The 20,219-nt window shown below is 46.9% G+C and overlaps 1 protein-coding gene across 2 annotated transcripts; it reads right to left on the reverse strand.

Moving 5' to 3' along the window:
- Nucleotides 1-10,130: 10,130 nt before the first annotated feature.
- On the reverse strand, nucleotides 10,131-19,623 carry GORAB (golgin, RAB6 interacting). 2 transcript variants are annotated; one of them, XM_058808790.1, is made up of 5 exons: nucleotides 19,547-19,623; nucleotides 18,044-18,395; nucleotides 16,627-16,728; nucleotides 14,833-14,973; nucleotides 10,131-11,746 (listed from the first exon to the last, which is right to left on the reverse strand). In XM_058808790.1, exons 1-5 carry the CDS (start codon nucleotides 19,608-19,610, stop codon nucleotides 11,290-11,292), a joined length of 1,116 nt encoding a protein of 371 aa, XP_058664773.1. In that variant the 5' UTR covers nucleotides 19,611-19,623; the 3' UTR covers nucleotides 10,131-11,289. The 2 variants fall into 2 exon arrangements, with proteins under 2 accessions (XP_058664773.1, XP_058664774.1); XM_058808791.1 differs by lacking the exon at nucleotides 10,131-11,746 and having other exon boundaries at nucleotides 14,604-14,973.
- Nucleotides 19,624-20,219: the final 596 nt, after the last annotated feature.

A 20,219-nucleotide genomic window follows, 5' to 3' on the forward strand; every position in this document is an offset into this window, starting at 1 on the left:
ATCCAGAAGTGTCACCATCACAGCAGAAGATGGAGGACAAGAAGGAGGAGAAAGGCTGGACATGCCCAGATTCCTCCATCTTGCCTCTTGAACCCCCATTCTATACCCACAAAATTCTACTTTTTCACCCTGTGACAAATTCACTATCATTCTACTCAAACTCTTGTGGCTTGTAACTCTTCACACAAAGTTGGTAATTGTTTCCATGGGCTAAAATGAAAGGCACAGGTGTTTGTGACTCTGTGCCAAGGTCTCTGAGCCCCCTGCCAGGGTCTGGAATCACCCAGGGCAGCCAGAGCAATGTCCTGGGTTCCAACATTCAGCTTCCACTGCTGAGAGACAGATTCTCCATCACTGCAGGAGGCAGGAACTATCACTAAAGGGGTATTGGAGACAGACAAAGGTGAGACTGAGACTCCATCCTCAGAAGGCATGAAAAGGCACTTTATTATTAGAAATACACAGTTCTTATAGAAACAATGGTGGACCTAAGACCTGATTGAACTTTAGGAATCTTCTCTCACCTATTGGTCAAGAAGGGGCAACTCCTTCTTGTAAACTTGTTTGACAAACAGAGATTGCCTGCCAGGTGCAGAGATTGAGATAATAATTGCTTTAATTCTTTCTCTGAGCTTTCTCACAGCTTCTCACAGCTTCCCAGGAAAATCCTGTGAGAGCAATGTCTCTCTCTGTTCAGAGGATGTGTGATTACCACAGCAGGAACTATCAGACACCTCTCAGGACACACAGGGTGGACTTGGTTGTGGCTATGAGTTGGAGGATGTCTGGAGATCCTTTCCAATTCTGTCATTCCAGAACAGGAGATCACCCGAGCTACACCTTAATCTTGCTTGGAAGGTGCACCCTGAAAAGACAGGCCACAGGACAAGTCCATGCACAGCAGCTGCTGAAGTAGCAGAGTGAGAAATAACAGTAATGCAACCTTTCAGCAGGAGCAGAGTCATGTTTTTCAAGGAAACATCATAAGAATAACACATACCAGCAGAGCTAGGCAGTACTGAGACAGAAAATTTTGTTTGAGGGTACCCAGGATGTGATTAAAACTGTTGTGATCCCATGCAGCAAAACACTGATGGAGTGTATACCACTCTACCTGGTCCAATTAATCCTCTGAATTGTCACAAGGATTTATGCCAGGTGGGTTATAATGTGTCTTCCTGCAGTCAGTGTCCAATGTAAAGCCAATAAAAACATTATGTACCATGTTCTAGCTAATTCAAGACAAAGAGCAGCGTGCACCCACCTGACATGGAGCAGATTTGTCCTGCCAGGTGATTTTGCAATGAACAGCCTGAGTGTTACTGAGGTGGAATCCTAGCCCCATCTATTGTCCTTGTGTTCCCTGCCTGAAGAACCCTCCTGTCAGTTCAAGCTCATGTGCAGCATTCAGGCACAGCAATTCTGTTCTGACAGGTTATTCACTATGAGCCAAATCTGTCACTGCAGCCTGCAGAGAGCTCAGCAGAGAAGGAATATTGATGTTTGCTTTGTTAAGCTTTGGGCTTAACACCAGAGACTCTCCTCATGCCCCTTGGCCTTGAGATAAAGGGAAGGTCCAGTGCTGCCACAGTCCCATCTCCTCAAGGCACTCTAATTATCAGCTGAAGGCTTGATTAAGCTTGACTAAATTTCCACAGAAGGAATGCTAACCCTTCCTTACACAGAAATCCATCGCAAATGCAGAGTCACTGGCACAAAAAATGAGTGGCCACTCAGAGTTAGCTGGTCACTTCTACCACAGAAACAACCGTGCCAGCATCTGCAAGTATTTAAAATTCTCAGGCTTTCTTGTTTTTACCTGCCTTTTGGGCTTTTTTGAGGCTTTATGTCAGATGGTGCTGAGTTTTCAAGCTTTGCTCCACAGGGATGAGGCCATTGGGTGATGCACAGCCAGATCCTAATCCTAACCCTAACCCTAAACTTAAACCTAAACCTAAACTTAAACCTAAACCTAAACCTAAACCTAAACCTAAACCTAACCCAAACCCTTAAACTGGGGAGCTGTGGTGGGAGCAGAAAGAGTATGGGGAGAAAATCACAGAAGGAAGAGGGAAGACCTGGCTGTGAGAGGTTTAAAATAACCCTGAGAAAATCTATACATTGAAAGTTTGTAAAATTGAAGGGGTGAAGAGGAAGGAAAATATTAGAGAGGAGGAGGAGAACTTCCTTTCTGTCTGAAGAGACACCTGAGCAGGGAGTGGAGGTGACACCTGAGCAGACACTGGAGGAGACAGTGCAGCAGGTTTCCATCTGGGCTCTACCTGGTCACCAAAACCACCCCACTTTAGGAAAACAGGGAGGCACAAATTCAGCAGAGGGGAAGTACTGTCAGTATTGTCTCTTAAGGACGTGTCCCTGACAGGAAGTTTGGCATCTTTCCTTCCTGACATAGCTGAGAAAAGCAGACAGAAGAAACCCAAAGAAATGTCAGCTGTTCTTCAGGTCCAAAGCAGAAGCAGGAATCTTTGAGGCTAAGCAGGACAGGGAAAGCAAAGCTCAGAGTTGCACGAGCTCTGTACCAGTTGGGGCTGTGTTTCCGTGCAAGTTTCTCCCTTGCATGGATTCCCCGTGCTCTGGTGTGCAGCTGAGCCCTGGCCGTCCACAGGGTGGATGTTTTAGTGCCTGGCTCTTTTTAACTGGCACATGTTAAGAGCTTTGAATTAACAGGTGCATAAAAACTGTCAAAAAACACTTAGCTCTCAAGACAGTCTGTCGGTTGTATTAAAAATATGGTTTTATGTAACCACATTCTCTCAACACTTGCTGGGTATTACGGCATGGGAAAGTCACTCGCCCTTTCCAAATGAAAGCAGCGATGTTTAAACTCTCCTGCAGGAAAAAAAAAAAAAAAAAAAAAAGGAGAAAAAAAGAAAGAAAATGAGAAAGACTACAGTTCTTCTGTTCTTGCCAAGGATTTGCTCCTGTTTAAAACACTAAAGGTCGATTTCTTGCAGCAGAACAGGACCGGCCTAAAGCTCCAGACTAGGGGCAAGCACCCCAGCAGGTCAAAAGGCCAAGGTCTTGCAGGCTTAGTGAGGTGGAAATGAGGGGTTTTTGACAACTGAATGGGAAGATGTCTCTCTTGCTGACTGAGGAGGTGGTATTTACTGTAAGCATGGCCTGGGTTTAAAAAAAAAAACACCTGAGTTTAACAGGGGTTTAGAGCTAGGAAAAAATGCCAAACTATTTGTGCCCATATTTCAGAAGAGGTTTAGAAATAGTTTTAGTTCTCAGTCTTCCCTCAGTCATGAATCCAGAACATCTGGGATCCCAGAAACAAAAGCATCAGGTTTCCAGAGTGGAAAGAGCGCTAAGACACAGGTCCAGAAGAATTTTTAAAACTCTTGAAAGCATTTCTGAAATCCATTCCCTTTCAAATATGTGGCAAACACATTAAAGTGGGCTTTGGATTAGTGTTACTGCCTCTTGATAAAAGCCATTCACACCTTTGATGTGTGTGAGGATAGCAGCCATCCCAAATGCCTCCACCAGGAAATCTCCTTCTGGCTCTCCCCAGGAATGCCCAGCTGGGTTGTGATTTGTCACCAACTCAAACCAGCCACCTGTGGGGTTTCAGACACTAGATAGGTGAAAGCAACGATTTCTGAGTGTTTAGGGTGAACATGGATATCCCCACAGCCTGGGAGAAGTGGGAAGAACAGCAGGGATGCGGGCTTCTAAAACTGGCTGTGAGCTTAATCCTCCTGAGTTTTAGTTCTATGAATTAAAGCATCTCCAGTACCACTCTGTGCTCACCCATCTCCTGGTGGCTCTGGGGAGCCCTGGTTGTTTGCCTGGCCTGGAGGACAGATGAGTGCATGAAATTTATTGGCAGCTGCTGGAAGTAGAAGGGGAAACTGTTTGAAAGACAGAAGGAGAAAAGAAAACCAGTGGCTTGGAAGGGTGGAAGTAAGGAAAGGCTCCAGTGTGGCAGGCAGCTGGGGCAGAGGAGACTGAGTAGTCCTTGAATAGCAAATGGTGACTCCCTTCTCTGAAAAGCAGATAGAGCTTTGTTAATGTTGAGGCCAGAAGGAGCACCATGAGGGCCCAAGAGCAACTTGCAAGGAAAGTATTTTCCAACAGCTTCTCAAGTTCTGCCAGCAAAAGCATCATCCCTGAGAGACTCACAGGGGGACTGTCACTGACAGTACCAGATACTGTCCAGGAGTGGAGCCTGCCTGCTTGGCAGTGCTGCTTTCCTGCAGAACTGGTTAATGTCAGTGAGACTGATGAACACTCCACAGTAGTTAAGGGATGCAGTGGGATGTCATGGAGAAAAGTCCACTGCTAAATATTTTGATTTGAGGAATGAAGAAAAGAAAACAACTGGCATTTTAGCAGATGGGGGGAAAAAAGAGATCTGGAAGCAAGAAGAAAATCCTGCAGAGAACGAGGCATGACTTTTTAAAACAGCTGCAGGATGTTCTTCTTGGAGGCTCAGAGAAGCACGTTAGCAAAACCCTGGAATGGACCTGGTTCTTCATGAGCACATCCTCACGCCAAAGAGAATCATCTTCTCCACGGAGCAAACCACCAAAATGTGGGAGCAGCTGCAGCTCACACGACAGCCAAGCCAGAGAGACAACTTCTAGGAGACCATCAGCACCACAGACAATGAAAAATGCACCCTCAGCAACCAGAGTCATCACCTAAACAGCTACAGAACTATTTAGGACGTGATGCAGGTTTGGGGTGATGCTCAGAAACCTACTCCAGATGCAAACTGGGAAACTTTGAAGAAAATGATATCTGAATTGGATTAACCCCTCCTTGGGACAGGGGCAGTGTCTGTCTACAATGGAATGGGGAAAGTGAGTTCAGCCTGCAAAGGCAGAGCTGTACCCAGCTCATGTTCCCAAGGCAGTGAGTGTACTCAGCAGAGATGTTGGCAGGGGCTCACAGCATGGCTCTGCCAGGGGTTTGTTACCCAAGCTAACAATCCAGGGGACAGCCACTTTGGGACTCTTAAATGCAGCCCACAAACACCTCTAGAGAGGTATCCCTGATGGGCTGATGGCTCATGACCTCCTAGGGCAGTGAAGTACAAAGGGCTTCCCTCCCACATGGAAAAAGGAAGGGAGCAAAATAACACGGCTTGCTGAGACAACATCTGCAGGATACCAGCTCCTACCTGTGAAGGAGCCACAACAGCAGGGAGTTGCTGGTACCTGTTGCCTAGGAATGACTCCCAGAGCTCTCCATCCCTTCACTTCTCCAGGGGATTCAGTGGTCCACATGGAGGCAGTGGCCAAGAAGGTCAGCTGCTATTTAGCTGCCTAGCAATGACTCCCAGGGCTCTCCATCCTTTCATTTCTCCAGGGCACTCAGTGGTCCTGGGGAAGCAGTGGCCAAGAAGGTCAGCTGCCCTTTAGCTGCATGGAAGCTCCTGTTTGTGTTGTTTCTGGATTTAGGAGTGCAGAGCAGCCACAGCCTCACTCAGTATCCATCACCAGCCAGGCACCACTAGGAGAGCCACTCCATAGTTCATGGAGTGACCCTGTGCTTTGCTCTACTCCTCCTTTACTGGCTCCATGAAGGAGGAAGCTGTGGAGGTGAAATAACTCAGTGGGGTCTCCTTCAGGACCCTTAGGGACTAATGCAGGAGCAACACAAGGTCAGCAATTGTGCATTTAGAGTTGCTCCTGCTGCATCTCTTTGTCTGCAGCTGTTCCATTACAAACCCAGCACAGTATTTGAGGGCTCCCAAGGCACAGCAAGTTCAGAGCAATGCTTTCCCAGGCTGAGATTTGGGGCTCAGTTTGGCCCTGCATAACCAGGAAACACCAGCAAAACAGAACAAAGACCAATTACTGCAGAGAAAAATGTCAGGCAGACATTTGAAGGGTGGGATTCAGCCCTGGTAACCTGGACATGAGAGGATCACATCAATTAATCATGCTCAGATACATCACCAGCCCTTACCAACTGCTAGAGTGAAGAAACCTTGTCTGGCAAAGTTAAAAAGGCCCATCACTCAGGCATTTATTTGTGACTCATGTTTCACTTTTATTACCCACAAAGCTTTTTGTTTTGGGGGGGTGTTTTTGTCTTACTTGGCTCCAGCCCTTGCAAGCTGACTGAGGGAGGGCCTATGCATGGTCTGGGTGAAGTGACACTGTTCCTTCATCCTGCCACATCCTCCCCAGTTCTGAGCAATGTAAGAGACTGAAGGGATGTCCCCAACACTGCTGCTTTCCCTTGGGATGGTTTTTATCCACTTCACTGGCATCACAAATCCTGCAATGGGTTTCATTCTTTGCTGTGAGGAACCTCCAAGCTTTTCTCTTGTTGCCTGCAGAGATGGATCCCAAGGCTCCACCAAAGCACTGGGCTCAACAGGGTACAGGGCAACCCATCCCATCCCAAATTTCCATCAGTCTCCAGAAAACAGCACAGGGCAGAGCCAAGGAAAAGGCTCCTGGGAAAGGAGTCATGTGTGCTTTCCAGTCCCAGATATCACATTCCTGTCCTCCTGTCACCACCCAGCACTGCCTATTCAATAGGACACCATTCCCAGCCCCTGAAGGATGGTGTGGCTTGGAGTGCTGGGACTGTTGAATCCCTGCCACTCATAAGAAGTTGTTTTACTTTCTTGCCTAAGACCAGTTTCTCCCAGTTCTCCCCTCCTGCACTCATGTGTCAGGTGTGAAAACCAGCTCAGACATCAAAACCCACTGCTCAGCACTGGCAGCATGGAAAAATAAAATCACTGCCTGATTAGCCAAACAAGCAGGTGGGAGTGGTAAGGACAGAGGCAGGAGAGACAAGGTACTAAACCTGCCCAGTGCTCCCAAGTGCCTCGTTAGACTGATTTATGTTTAGCTAATTGAGAAAATGACCCTAACTACACAATCCAGGCCCTAATTCAGAAAGGCCCAGGCTTTTTAGTGTCTCTACCTGAGCCTTAAGAGGCATGATTTAAACCCTGTAGCTAACAGGCTGCCAAAGGCAGGGATTTGAGGGATCTGATGTCCTATCATGCCGAGGGGGTGAGGCTTGGCTCGTTTCTCTTGTTACTTGGTCTTTCCCCACTGAAGTCCAAGTTCTCTGCTGGGACATAAATCAGGGAAACCATGAAGGAAACCATGAAGGAAACCATGAAGGAAACCAGTCTTGTGCCCCATCAAAGCAGCCAGCACTGGCCTTAATGGGACCATGCAGACCAGCCTGAACAGGGCACTTAACAAGCATGTGGTTTCTATAATACCAGCCCACGTCCCTGCACCCTGTTTGCACTGCCACTGGCAAAACCCTTTGTCCATTACATGCCACACCTGCTGATATCCATGGAATTAGGGAAGGGATTGTGATATAACACCATATAAATGCTGAACATAGCATTTCTGGGATGGATCAGGCCTGCAGAAAAATTTTAGAGCTCTCTCAGCAACTGCATGAAGCCTTGTACACAGCTATGTGTGTAGAGGCATGTGCAGGAGAGGAGCACAGGTACCCAAGACACTGTGACACAGAACCTTGGTCCAGGACATGCAGATGCTCCAAGATCCCACACAAGGTGCAGCTGGTGAAATTCCAGGCCTCAGGTGTGGGTGTTTAATCCAAACTTGAACCTTGACAGAAGGGAGTTAGGAAGAGTAAATGTTGAGGTCCTACTGTCCTAAGCAGAAAATACAGACTAGACGGGAAGGGAAGGGAAGGGAAGGGAAGGGAAGGGAAGGGAAGGGAAGGGAAGGGAAGGGAAGGGAAGGGAAGGGAAGGGAAGGGAAGGGAAGGGAAGGGAAGGGAAGGGAAGGGAAGGGAAGGGAAGGGAAGGGAAGGGAAGGGAAGGGAAGGGAATCAACAGTGCTCTGCCCCTTTCTTGGGCTCCAGAACTTCCCCAGAGGTTAAGCTGCCATGAGCATCCCCCTCTAGCATGTTCCTAATGCAGCTGATCAGGTAACAGAGTACCCCCAACCATTAGGCCAGCCTCTGCATTTCTCTCTTACTAGTTTTTCCTCATTCAGTTCAGATGGGATCCAGGCCCAAAGGAAGACTCCACTGCATCACAGTGAGTCTTATTAGGAAGAAAAATGGCTGATGGAGAACCTGAGTCCCTCCCCAGAAAGCTCCCCTATGCTCAAAGCTCTGGGGAGCCCAGCTTCATCTGGCTGGACACACAATCAGATTGGGGCTTGTCCAAGTGTTTTACACCATGCTCTACACATCCATGGGAAGCCCAGGCTGAGTCATGACCATCTGTGCTCATTTAAACATTTCTTGACAGAGGAGGGAGTGCTAATCCTGACATCCTGGCCAAAATGCAACATGGATAATTATACTGTGCTTTGTAACTTTCTCAGTGGTGAACATTGGTGTTTCCCAGTCCTTCCCATAATGGCAATGTGGTGATCCAACACAGGAATGGCCACGTTGCCAGAGCAGAGTGCCCTGTGCCAAGCCCTGCAGTGTTACTGTCAGACATCGCACATCTCCATTTTCCCTGCCATGGGTGTCCAACCCCAGCCCACTTCACACTCAGACTTTTACCTCTACCTGTGCCAGAGGTGCTCACTAAAAATCTGCCCACTCATTCCTGAGCTGTGCTGAGCTTTCCATTCTTCTGAAGAGACACAAAAGTTGACAGCACACCTGGGGCAGCAGGACTAACATTGTGACATCAGCTGCCACAAAGGTAGACATGGATTTGCTTGAAGAGCCTCAATTCCAACAGTTCTTTTTCCTTCAAGGAGAAACAAGAAAAAAAAACAACCCAAAAGCATCTCCTGGCATTTCTGACCAGCACACATGTTGTTACAATTAGGACTGGACTCCTTGGCTCCGGCACAGGGGGAATTTTAAACCGGCACACTGGCACCCATCAAAACATTTGTGAACTTCCAAAGTGGAACTGACACCGTGGTAGTGGTTTATATCACACGTCAGAGAAAGGCTTCACAGCTGAGATCAAACAAATTAACTCTTCAGCTCCCTGCCCAGCCAGAGCAGCTATTGTTACTCCATGTGGCTGTTCCACGTGGCTTCCAGCCAGTCCACTTCACTTTGCAGGCTCAGAAGTTAAAGACAAAGAGAACTGGCCACAACTTCAACGGGAGACTTGTAAGAAAACAGAAATTGCTGAATTTAACAGCATCTTCCCTCTCAGGCAGAAACAGCGCTATCAGAATGGTATACAAGAATGTTTCAGCCTTTAAGCAGTTTTGTTGCATATAAACTTATTCCCTTTTAGGAAACTCATAACCTTAAGCAGTTGTCAAACAGTCTTTGGACTTGGAATTTTTTGGAACACCATTTTCAGAGTTCGAACAATAATCTTACCTGTGACAACAAGGTGTGGAAATATTCTAACCACAATTTAGCCTACCAGAGAGCCATAAATTACATGCAAAATGGTGTCTGTGTGATTTCTGTAAATACCATTTGCAATTCAACTCTTCTGTCAGAAGCTTTTCTGTGTGTCCCTGATGAGCTGAACACAACTGTAATGAGGAACAGACCTATCCTCCAGGCCTTTGAGTCTCTTGAGGAACAACTGGGGACAGCTGCAGAGGATGGAAAAGGAATGGTACAATTAAATTATTGCTGCACTTACTGGTATCCCATTCTGAAAACCAGCAGCAGGTCGCTACAAGGTGTCCTGCAACAGCAGACACAGCAAAGGAAGTAATTTTAAATTTTTTCACAATACCATCAAATCTCTGCTTTTAGGTCAGGTTTTCCAGCAAAATCACAGGCAATGCAGTGTACCAGCAACAGAGCAATGCTTCACATGTATTTCTAATACCACTTTGGAGTTAGATTCTAACTCCACTTAGCCCAAATTATGAGTGGCTGCTGTAGGAGACGTATTTATCCCACTTTCTCCTGTGTATGGAAGGCACCAGGAGAGATTTTCCACCGCTGCCCTGAGCCAGTTAGTTGAAAAGATTCCTGCCAAGCTGTATCCTGCCATGTCTTCACTTCATGCATTTCCATATTTTGGAGCAGCCTTTTTTGAGGTTTTATTTTTGCCCAGCAGAAAGTTGCCAAAGAACGGATCTGATTCTACCATTTATCATCTCCTGTGGAAAATCAGGCTTGGATCCCTGTATTAGGCTCAGATATCACAACTGAAAGTAAACACACTGCACACAAGATGCACTGATTTATTAATAGGATAAAACTGAAATGTAGTGACATGTTTTTCCACTGTTCAAGCCATAGAGACAATCACTGTCCCATTTATAGACTCGGTGGTGTCATTCAGCAGCTCATTCATAAACTCACACCCAGCACATTCAGGTATTCCAGGAACCATTCCCACACTTCCCTGGTATCCAGAGGTTAACTGTGAGTGCAGAGTTTGCAGCTGCAATCAGTCTATGGGAGATTTTCGTATGTTCTCTTTTAATTCCTGAGGCTTTCTGCACCTGGAATAGCTTTTTAAAGCCTTTCAAGAGCAATAGAGCAAATCAGCTGAACTTCTTTGGGGTACTAACCTGCTCTTCAGGCAGGAAAATGTATTAAATGTTCTACAAAAATAGGTTTATTTCCAATATAGTGTGGGGATTATTCATTACAAAATGAATTATTGGCTAATTATTGGCACTTTGAGGCAACTACAACAGAGAAAAATCTCTGCAATGGAACAGCTTTAAATGTAACACACTCTTTTGTGTGTTTCTACTTCTACATTCTGCAATGTCTTAAACTGTAACCCATCCTTTTTGTTAAGCCCTTGCAGCTGTGATTTCATAGCTAATAGTGTTATCAATGTACAGCTTCATGATTCAGCACTGTCTGAAAGGAAGTGATAAATATGAGGTATTACAACTGCCTCAATATGCAAATTTCCCTTAAATCAGGGAAGAGTAACCCCTAGGAAGGCAATTAATGTAAGCACTTGGGTTTGACAGCAGGAGAAACCGTTGGAAACTAATCCCTTATGGATACAGAGGAAGACAAACATCCTATTGCAGTTGTCAGAACGTGTTCTGAAGGAAACCCAGGTATCTTTCTCTTGCTCAGAACAGGCATCCTGGAGTATCAAAAAGCTGAAAACATTTGGACAAACCCTACTGTTCACTTCCAAGTGTCCTGATTCAGGAAGGCACAAAAGCCCATGAAGAGCTGGGCAGCAGAACATGAACATACACCAGAATGATGATAGATGATGAATCCCAAATGGGTCTTGTGGCAAGAAAAGAGCCTTTAAAATTTGGAAACAATAAAAAGAGAAATGAAGTGCATTGCTGAAGCCCAGATACAACACACAGCCACAAGCCTGCAGAGTACCTCATCCACAGCCACTGGCTTATCTGCACCCAGCAGTCATGTGGCAGAACAAGCTGGGGAGTTTCCTGAAGTCACATTTACTGCCTGAGTTTGGCTGTCCATGCTGGAGAGGGATTTGGTCCTGGGGTTTTGAGATTGTTCAGAAACTGCAGGAGAAGCAGCAGCAGCATGGTCAGCCTGCTGGCTCTCCTGCCCCACACCACTGGCAGCAGGCTTCTCCTGGGCTGTCCCAGCGTGGCTGGATTGTCTCCCTGCTTCTGCCTCCTGCTGCTGCAGCAGCATCTGTTCCACCTCAATCTCCAGCTCCAGGTTCTCCTCATCTGCCTGCACGTCCAGCTGCTGCATCAACTCCTGCAGCTTCCTGGCCTTGCGCAGCTCGTTCTGCTGGATGATGGTGCACAGGTGCTCTGTCAGGTGCTCCTTCAGCTCTGTCTTGTGCTGCAGCTCCAGCTTGGCCGCCACGAACTCGGACTCGGCCTTGTCGTAGCGCTTCCTGCAAAAGCAGCACATTTCTGGAGGGTTCATTCTCACTGCACCCCACACTGACACAGCAGCACATTTCTGGAGGGTTCATTCTCACTGCACCTCACACTGACACAGCAGCATTTCTGGAGGGTCAATTCTCACTGCACCTCACACTGACACACACAGCAGCATCTCTGGAGGGTTCATTCTCACTGCACCCCACATTGATACAGCAGCAGCATTTCTGGAGGGTTCATTCTCACTGCACCTCACACTGGCACAGCAGCAGCATCTCTGGAGGGTTCATTCTCACTGGAGGGTTCATTCTCACTGCACCTCACACTGATACAGCAGCAGCATTTCTGGAGGGTTCATTCTCACTGCACCTCACACTGATACAGCAGCAGCATTTCTGGAGGGTTCATTCTCACTGCACCTCACACTGATACAGCAGCAGCATTTCTGGAGGGTTCATTCTCACTGCACCCCACACTGATACAGCAGCAGCATTTCTGGAGGGTTCATTCTCACTGGAGGGTTCACTCTCACTGGAGGGTTCACTCTCACTGCACCTCACACTCTGGCACACACAGCAGCATTTCTGGAGGGTTCATTCTCACTGCACCTCACACTGTGACACACACAGCAGCATTTTTGGAGGGTTCATTCTCACTGCACCTCACACTGTGACAGAGGCACAGGTACTTTGAGAAGCCCTGGAATGCAACGTGCTGTGCAATGCATTGTGCCAGCTGTTTGTGACATGCTGCCACATTAGCAAGCAGGAAGAAAATAAGAAGGAGTTGATCAAAACTTCTCTGGGCACTGAGGGCTCTGTTGTGTGTTCCCAGAGTTAAGTTGCTCAGGTTGCATCTCAAGCACCCATTTTTACTGCTGTTTGAAGAGATGCATCACTGGCAGCAGAAAGAACCCACCAGAAATGGCAGTGTTTTCACACTTCTAATGAACTGAAACACCCCAGAGCAGTTGGGTGTTTTTCTAACCCAACCACCCCTACAGATACAGATGCTCCATGGAGCACGTTGACATTTGGATCATGTGCTTTTCTGGCCACCCATAGCCATGCTCAGAAAATCAGGGGCAGCACAGACTGACACAGCATGTGACATCAACACAGATGTAGAATTTTACTGCAAGCATCTGTCCTGACACTCACCTCCTGCCAATGTGCACTCCCTGTCATGACAGATTCAGCAAGAAGGGAATATCTGAAGTATTTATTGAGTTAACAGAGAATTTCTAGCACTTTAATGGCTGGTGTCCACATTAATGATGCATCTTTCACTACATCAGTGAACCTGTGTATTAATTCTAATTAAAAGATAGATGCAATTTTGCTCATCAGGGAAGGGAACACACAAAGGCTTTTGCAGCCTCACAGAACACTCACAAAACCAGTATTAGTAAGGTGGTTGAATAAATAATCCAGCTCTTTTATAAGATCAGATTCCAGTATCTGCTTAAACAAAGCAGCAGAAAGATGGGAGAGGTCCTTCACTTAGCGACACAGAAATAAATAAGATACAGAAAAGCCTTCCCAAGTATCTTCTTTTATATAATAACTTTTACCCAGCTGTAAAGGCAATGTCTGCAGTGGACAGAAGATGCCCACTTATGTTTCCCCCTCAAGAAAGTCAAGATTTCTCTGGGTCAGATACCTGAAGTGGCAAAACCAATGCTATGCTGGAAACATCTGCACAGATAAACCTCTGGGCTGAATTCCCACCTATTAGTCACATTGTATTTACAAAAATTCTATTCCACAGCAATTGTTAAATGCTGCTAACTAGGTATGTTCTCAAGACTATTTAATATTACACTTCTGAATGCACTGAAGTGCTTTGTGTTTTATCCTTAGAACAAAAGGCAAATAATAATAAGCTGCTTTAAAAGACTCCACTTAAAAGTAAATTGGCTTTGGCTCATAAGAACTACAACACTGGAAGTATCTACCTCACATTGTCAAATCCCTCCCTCAAGAAAACACCTACTAAATTAATGAAAGTCATTAAGATTTTGGTGAAGTTTACCTATTTGTCCTACTAGCATCTCCTTTTGCTATTGTCATTAAAAACAGCTTTCCTCATGTCAAGGGCTGCTTGTGCTCTTTAGCCAGTAAACATTTCAAATAGATATATTATTACAAAACTTGGGTAAGAAGATTTCAGGAGCATTTAATGTTTTTGGAAACCAGATGAAACCTAAAATCCATTGAAATGTTTTTCCTCTTGAGGACGTGAAATTTTGCAATCAGCTACACTAACTACAGTTAATCTCAGACATTTCAGATTATGATTACACCAAAGACATCTTAATTATTTTAGCTACCACTGCTATTTTTTTTCAAGACTAATTACCAGCTTTATTGGCCTGTGGTCAGGATGGTATGGCAGAAGTCAGAAGGAGAAATGAGCATTTAGCACATTGAATGGTGAACCCAAAACCACGGGTGACCGTTTCTGCTTTATGAACTGGCTGCACAAACATGCTGCTGTTTATCTACTGATGTTGTGGTTTACCCACAGCTCATGGGGTGCTCCCATTCATTTCTTGCCTTTAAGGAACTCATCACACCCACAGTGTTTAAAGGCACATTGTGAAGGGTTAAAAGCTTCCCTCTTCCTTCAATTTTTGGTCCTAGTTGCAAAAATGCTTCAGCAGGATTATGTGTTTTAAGCTTAATGGGTCCCATTGATTCCAGCAGGACCAGAGCTGTCATGAACAAGCAAATTTCCCTGGACAGGATTTTCATTTCAGGACTTTTCAAGAAAAACCTCTTTCCCCTGAGACAAAGCAAACAACCTTGAAACAATAAAGCAGGGCTTTTGGACAACTGCACACTTAAAGCAGGACCTGTGTCTCGTGACAGCAGTCTCCAATCAGAAAACCCACTTCAGTTCCCAGATTCCAGGGGAAAAATTAGGAAATAAAAAGCATACTTTTACTGCCAGAACTAAAAACCCCCCAGACTGTGACTGTTCCAGCTACAGGTTATCACAGTGACAGGAATTCATGAGTGCCCAGTGAAAGGAAGCAGCACTTTCCCCTCCCTCAGTCAGGGCTGCTCCCTGAGCCCTCCCTGGCTGCACTCACCGTGCATGGGAGTACTCCAGGCTGGCCTGGTCAATGCGGTTCCTCAGGATGCCGATGTCAGCAGACACCATCTCATCCAGAGCCTGCAGCTCCTTCTGAATCCTCTTCAGCTTCACTGCTTCAGCCTGGGTTCTTTTGGATCTGCAAAAGGAAGATAATTTTTTTTTTTTTTTGGCTGTTGTTGTTTTAATTTCCTTTTCAAGCCTCTCTTCTTGACATACTGGGCCCCGTTTCACTTGCAGAGCAAGTGACCTCTGTAGGACCTATTGAGAAGGTTTCTCCTTTATGGTGTAGGGCTTTTGATCTTTTTTAGCATCCACAGGGATCTAAAATGCCTGCTATTAAAGGAGCAGGGCAAAATTATGTAATGACTATAATCAAAGTGCCTAAAATGGATTGTGTTTCTTCACTGTGGAAACACACAAGAAGCTGCTGTATCTAAGTAGTTCTCAGTGTAAGGAAACAGGAAATGGCTTGGGGGGAAGTGAGAGGGGGAAGGGTTTTTAGTCCTGCAAATATCCCCTTTCAAAGGAGCCCAGTTAGCAGGGGCCAAAAAGTCACCTAACCTAAGCTTGATTTCCATTTTGTAAAATTATTCCCAAAAGGCCCAGCCAAACCCCAATGAAGTGAATGGAAAGTTTTACATTAAACACAAAGGATTTCAATCAAGCCTTCTGTAACCTTTTTCAACTAGGCCATTCATTCCTAAGTCCTGAAAATGAAATGTTACTGAGGGCAACAAGCTTTGATGGATTTCACTCCCAAGCCAGCCAAGTGACTTTCCACAAGCTTTTACACCACCTCACTTTGCCATCATTCATCACCACCAGCAAAATGGTGCTTCTCAGCCACTGCTTACACCCAGGGCAGGTCCCTGAAAGCAAGGCTGGGTGTGCAGGCAGGGCCAGCATCTCTCATTTGACCAGCTGGTGCAGGTGGAGGGAAACAGCCAGCCTGTGGTATTGCTGGGAGCCTGAGGAAGGTCTTTGAGTGACACAGGTAACACCTGCTTTGTTTGCAGAACCAAACCTGGTGGCCACACCCATGTTTGATGCCCTGCAGTGACTCAGAATAAAGGTGCTTGTGTTTTATCCCTGCCTGGCAAAGGAAAATGAAATTTTCCTTTGTTCACCTGTGCTACACAAGGGCTCTGATGGGCAGAACATAACACATGCCTGGGAGAGCACTGCAAGCCTGAAAACTTCACATCACTGTCCCTGATCCAGTGTTATCAGCTGTTCCAACATCCTTCCCTACAAACTTTGCCCTCCTTAGACTCTTAAACTACCTCAGTGCCATAAAGCCTGGTCCCCTGAAGAGCAGGAGCTAACCACTGTGAGAATATGTGCAATTTTATAATTTCTAGTCACCCAGTGGTAAAACACTTCTTAAAGCTGGTCATCTCCTTTTTTTAACATTTTCACACACTAATGAGCCAGAAGTCCAAACAGAAACAGCTTCTTCTCACAGGTTACAAATCAAATAAACATCCCTTACAACCAGCAAAAACAGATCAGGACCAGAGCATGGACAAGCACCTGAGCACCCCAACCTTCCAAACATGACCTCACTAACAAATTTAAGGACTTCAGCTACTCCTCCAGTTGTGTAATCATTTGCACACAGAGCTGCAGCTTGGCAAGTGTGAAAAGCTTAGTGACAACTTCTTAGCCAGCACTTGTCATCCAAGGGAAACGTCCATCACAGCTGCTCACAGAGCAGAGAGGAGAGGAAAAAGTGAGATTCAATTCAAATATGAAACTGGTTGCAGATGCAGAGTCAGCCCAGCCCCACCTCTCAGCAATGGCTCTGGCCAGCAGTGCCTTCTTGCGTTTGTTCTTCTCTTCTATCAGCCGCTGCTCCTGCTGGAGGATCTCCCACCGGGATTTCTCCTGCCTGCTCATGGACAAGAGCATCAAAATCAACAGAAAGTTCATTTCTCTCCCAGAAAGTTCATTTCTCTCCCTGCTGCCCACACTGCAACACAAATATTCACCACCACATATTCTGGAGCAAGCTCTTTAAAAAGTCGAAGGAACAATAAACAGGTTTTGGTTCTGAGGAAAGAATCATCAGACCAATAAAGCATTACCAGATCAAATCTGCTGATCAGAACTAAAATCTGCATAACCAAATAAGTTGCGTGGAGCACTTTTCCAGAATTTTTCATGTACAGGATGTGCTTCCCTATCAGGTAGAAGCAGTTTCAAGTTTCTTACTGGGTGCTGTCACCATCTGTTCAGTCTGCCAACACAGCCTCTTTTTGGAAATGTTTTTTCCCATAAAACAGATTCTTTCCCAGGTCTGCTTTACAGTACAGCTCCCAAATAATTAAATGGACACAAATGAAAGGTTGGTAGGAGTTATAATGAAAACAAGCAGCAGAGAAGAACAAGAATTTCCTTTTGCCACCAGTGAAAGACTGATACAGTTTCCATTTTCTAGGCTACACCTCCTCAGAAATAAAACCATCCCAGAGATGGAAGGCCAGGTGTCAGTGAGGGGGCACAACTTGTGGCAGGATTTAGGAGAAACAAAGAACCGTTTGCTGCTTTCCACCTCACCATGTTCTTCATGCCCTCACTCAAGGAGACTGAACTTAAAAATGCCCAAATAGCTCAGCCATTAACAAACATTTCTGCACATCTCTTCAGATTTGTCCTGATCCCCCCATTCCTAAGACCTCACATATACTCAGAAATACTTTTAGTGAGATTTAAATTCAAGTGTCCAGGCTGAGAAGAATCCAGCAGATTCAGGAGGTGACTGCTGCACCTAAAATGCCATTTGCTTTCAGCAGTGTGAAAAAATCCTCAGCAAAGCTCCAGCTGCTTTCTCCCCAGACAAGCAGTGCCTGTGTTTTTCCCACCACAAAAATGAGAGGAACAGCCAGTCCTGCTGGTGAGGAGCAATCTGAGCTCTCAAGGTGCTGCTGCCCTGGTGCAGGGAGTGCAGGCAGGTGATGATCTCAGCAGCACAACCAGCAGCCTCTCCAGGCCCATCTCTGCAAAACACAACCTCCTGCATCCTTCTGAGTTTAGCATTTCAGAGAAGCCACTGGTGCTTCTCCACAGAGATGCTGCCTGGTAGAAAATGGAATTATTTCATCTCCCAGAGCTTCCTGTCAGACACACAGAAGTTGACTCACAACCAAAGAACGAATCAACAGAGAGCAACAAACCCCACCCCACGATTTCACCGACTTACTAACAATTCCACTTTCTTCCTCTCCACGTGGCTGCCGGGCTTTGCAGGGCAGGGCTGGCCGCTGTCCCTGCCATTACACGACTCTGCCGCCGTCCCTCCCTCCTGCTGCTCCCGGCTGTCCCTCTGCCTTTCGCCCCCATGGGCCGCCCCGGGCTGCTGGGGGTCACCGGGTCTGGCTTGTGGAGCAGAGAGCAGCTGCTCCGGGGTGACGGAGGCTGCTCCCCCCTGCAGCCCCAGCCTCTGGCTCTGCTGCTGCAGCGCTTTTTCCCGCTGCAATTGCTGCCGAGTCTTGGGCACGGCCTGGGGGCGAGGCGGCTGCTGCTGCTGCCGGGGGTGGGCTGAGGGCTCGTACAGATCTGTCAGGATTAAAAACAAATGTCAGTATGGTGGAAAACGCTAACATTTTAAAAGTTTAATAGTTATCAAATGGTTATAAAAATAGTAATATAATTAGAGTAACAAGTATTTGGACAATTTGGATTAGGGCAATTCGAGACAATAGAAACAAAGAGTTACAGTCTGGGTACCTCTTTCAGGGCAAAATAAGCCCGAAAGAGGACCCACGTTAACAGAGGATTAACCCTTAAAAACAACAGCCTGTCGCATATTCACACACCTCATCCATGATGCATAAATTCCATTCAAATACAGGATTCTGTCTGGGCAGTGTCAGCTTTTTCCTCATAATCCTGATGGTGTCATCCTGCCCGAGTGAGGTGGGAAGAAGTTCATTTCTCCTGATAATGGAGCAATAAATTCTCTTTCTCTGAAAGGTTCAGGTGTCCTGTGGCTGCTATCTCACTGCAAGTCCTTTCTTTCAAAAAGTATCCTACATAGCACAGTTTCTATTTTAACATTTTGTTATAACCTAAAACTATATTTACCACAGTACTTAAGAGAATTAATACAGCATCACTTTCTAACACGACACATATAATATTCATTTGAATATTTGCAAAAAGCCAATCATAAAATACGCATTTTTTCACAGTAGAAGGGCTTCGTCAAAGACGGGCTCTACCAGAGCTGTCTGGGCAACCAAAAACCATATTAAGGTGTGGATAGAGGGGCTGAGGGAAGAGATAGAGATGTAGATGGAGGGACTGAGGGGAGGGATAGGGATGTGGATGGAGGGGCCAGGCTGAGGGAAGGGTTAGAGGTGGGGATGGAAGGGCTGAGGGGAGGGTTGGAGGTGTGGATGGAGGGGCTGAGGGAAGGGATAGAGGTGTGGATGGAGGGGCTGAGAGGAGGGATAGAGGTGTGATGGAGGGGCTGAGAGGAGGGATAGAGGTGTGATGGAGGGGCTGAGAGGAGGGACAGAGGTGTGGATGGAGGGGCTGAGGGGAGCACCGAGATGCGGCTGGAGGGGCTGCGGAGATGGGGCGCTGAGGGGCGATGGGCGGCAGGTGCAGCTGCGGGGGCTAACGCCGTGCCGACACCCGGGCTCTTCCTCCGCGCCCCGCTGTCCCCCAGTCCCCGGGCGCTCCCGCCGCGGTGCGGTGCGTACCTGGGCGCTGCCCCCGCAGCCGCCGCAGCTCCTCCTGCGAGAAGCCGGCCCAGGCCTCGGCCATGGCGCTCCCTCCTCCTCCTCCACCTCCTCCTCCTCCTCAGGCCCCGCGGCTGCCCCGGCACCGCCGCAACGCCGCCGCAGGCGAACGCCGCGGACAGCCCGGCCTGAGGGGGCCTCGAGGCTCCGCGGCGGCGGGGCGGGGTGGGCAAGATGGCGGCATGAGGGAAGAGAGAGATAGAGGGAAAAGCTGCCATAGCGGGCACGTCCGCGGCTCCTCAGAACTCAGTGCCATAAAGAATCACAGAGTCTATTAGCTTGGAAAAGATTTCTGAGCTTATCCAGTCCAGTCTGTGAGGGAGCAGGGCTCAGTGGGTCCCGGCTAATGAGGCTGAAATGGAGAGGGAGAGAAATGCTTTTCGCTCCCTGAAAAAGCAAACAGACTTCAAGGAACAACACGCCTACCCCCATGCAATTTATGATTCATAATTAAGTTGTAAGCAGGTGAGATCCTGCTCCAGCGTGTCTACTAAGTTACAGTGACAACACTGAGGAAATCACAGCGTGAGGAAATCAGGGAAGCCCTGGATGCTTTGGGCTGGAAGGGATTAAAGGGATTTAAAGTTCAAGCAGTTGCAAACCCCTGTGATGGGCAGGGACATCTTCCACTAGA

This window comes from Ammospiza caudacuta, chromosome 7 (assembly GCF_027887145.1).
Source record: "Ammospiza caudacuta isolate bAmmCau1 chromosome 7, bAmmCau1.pri, whole genome shotgun sequence".
In the NCBI taxonomy this organism is placed as follows: domain Eukaryota; kingdom Metazoa; phylum Chordata; class Aves; order Passeriformes; family Passerellidae; genus Ammospiza; species Ammospiza caudacuta.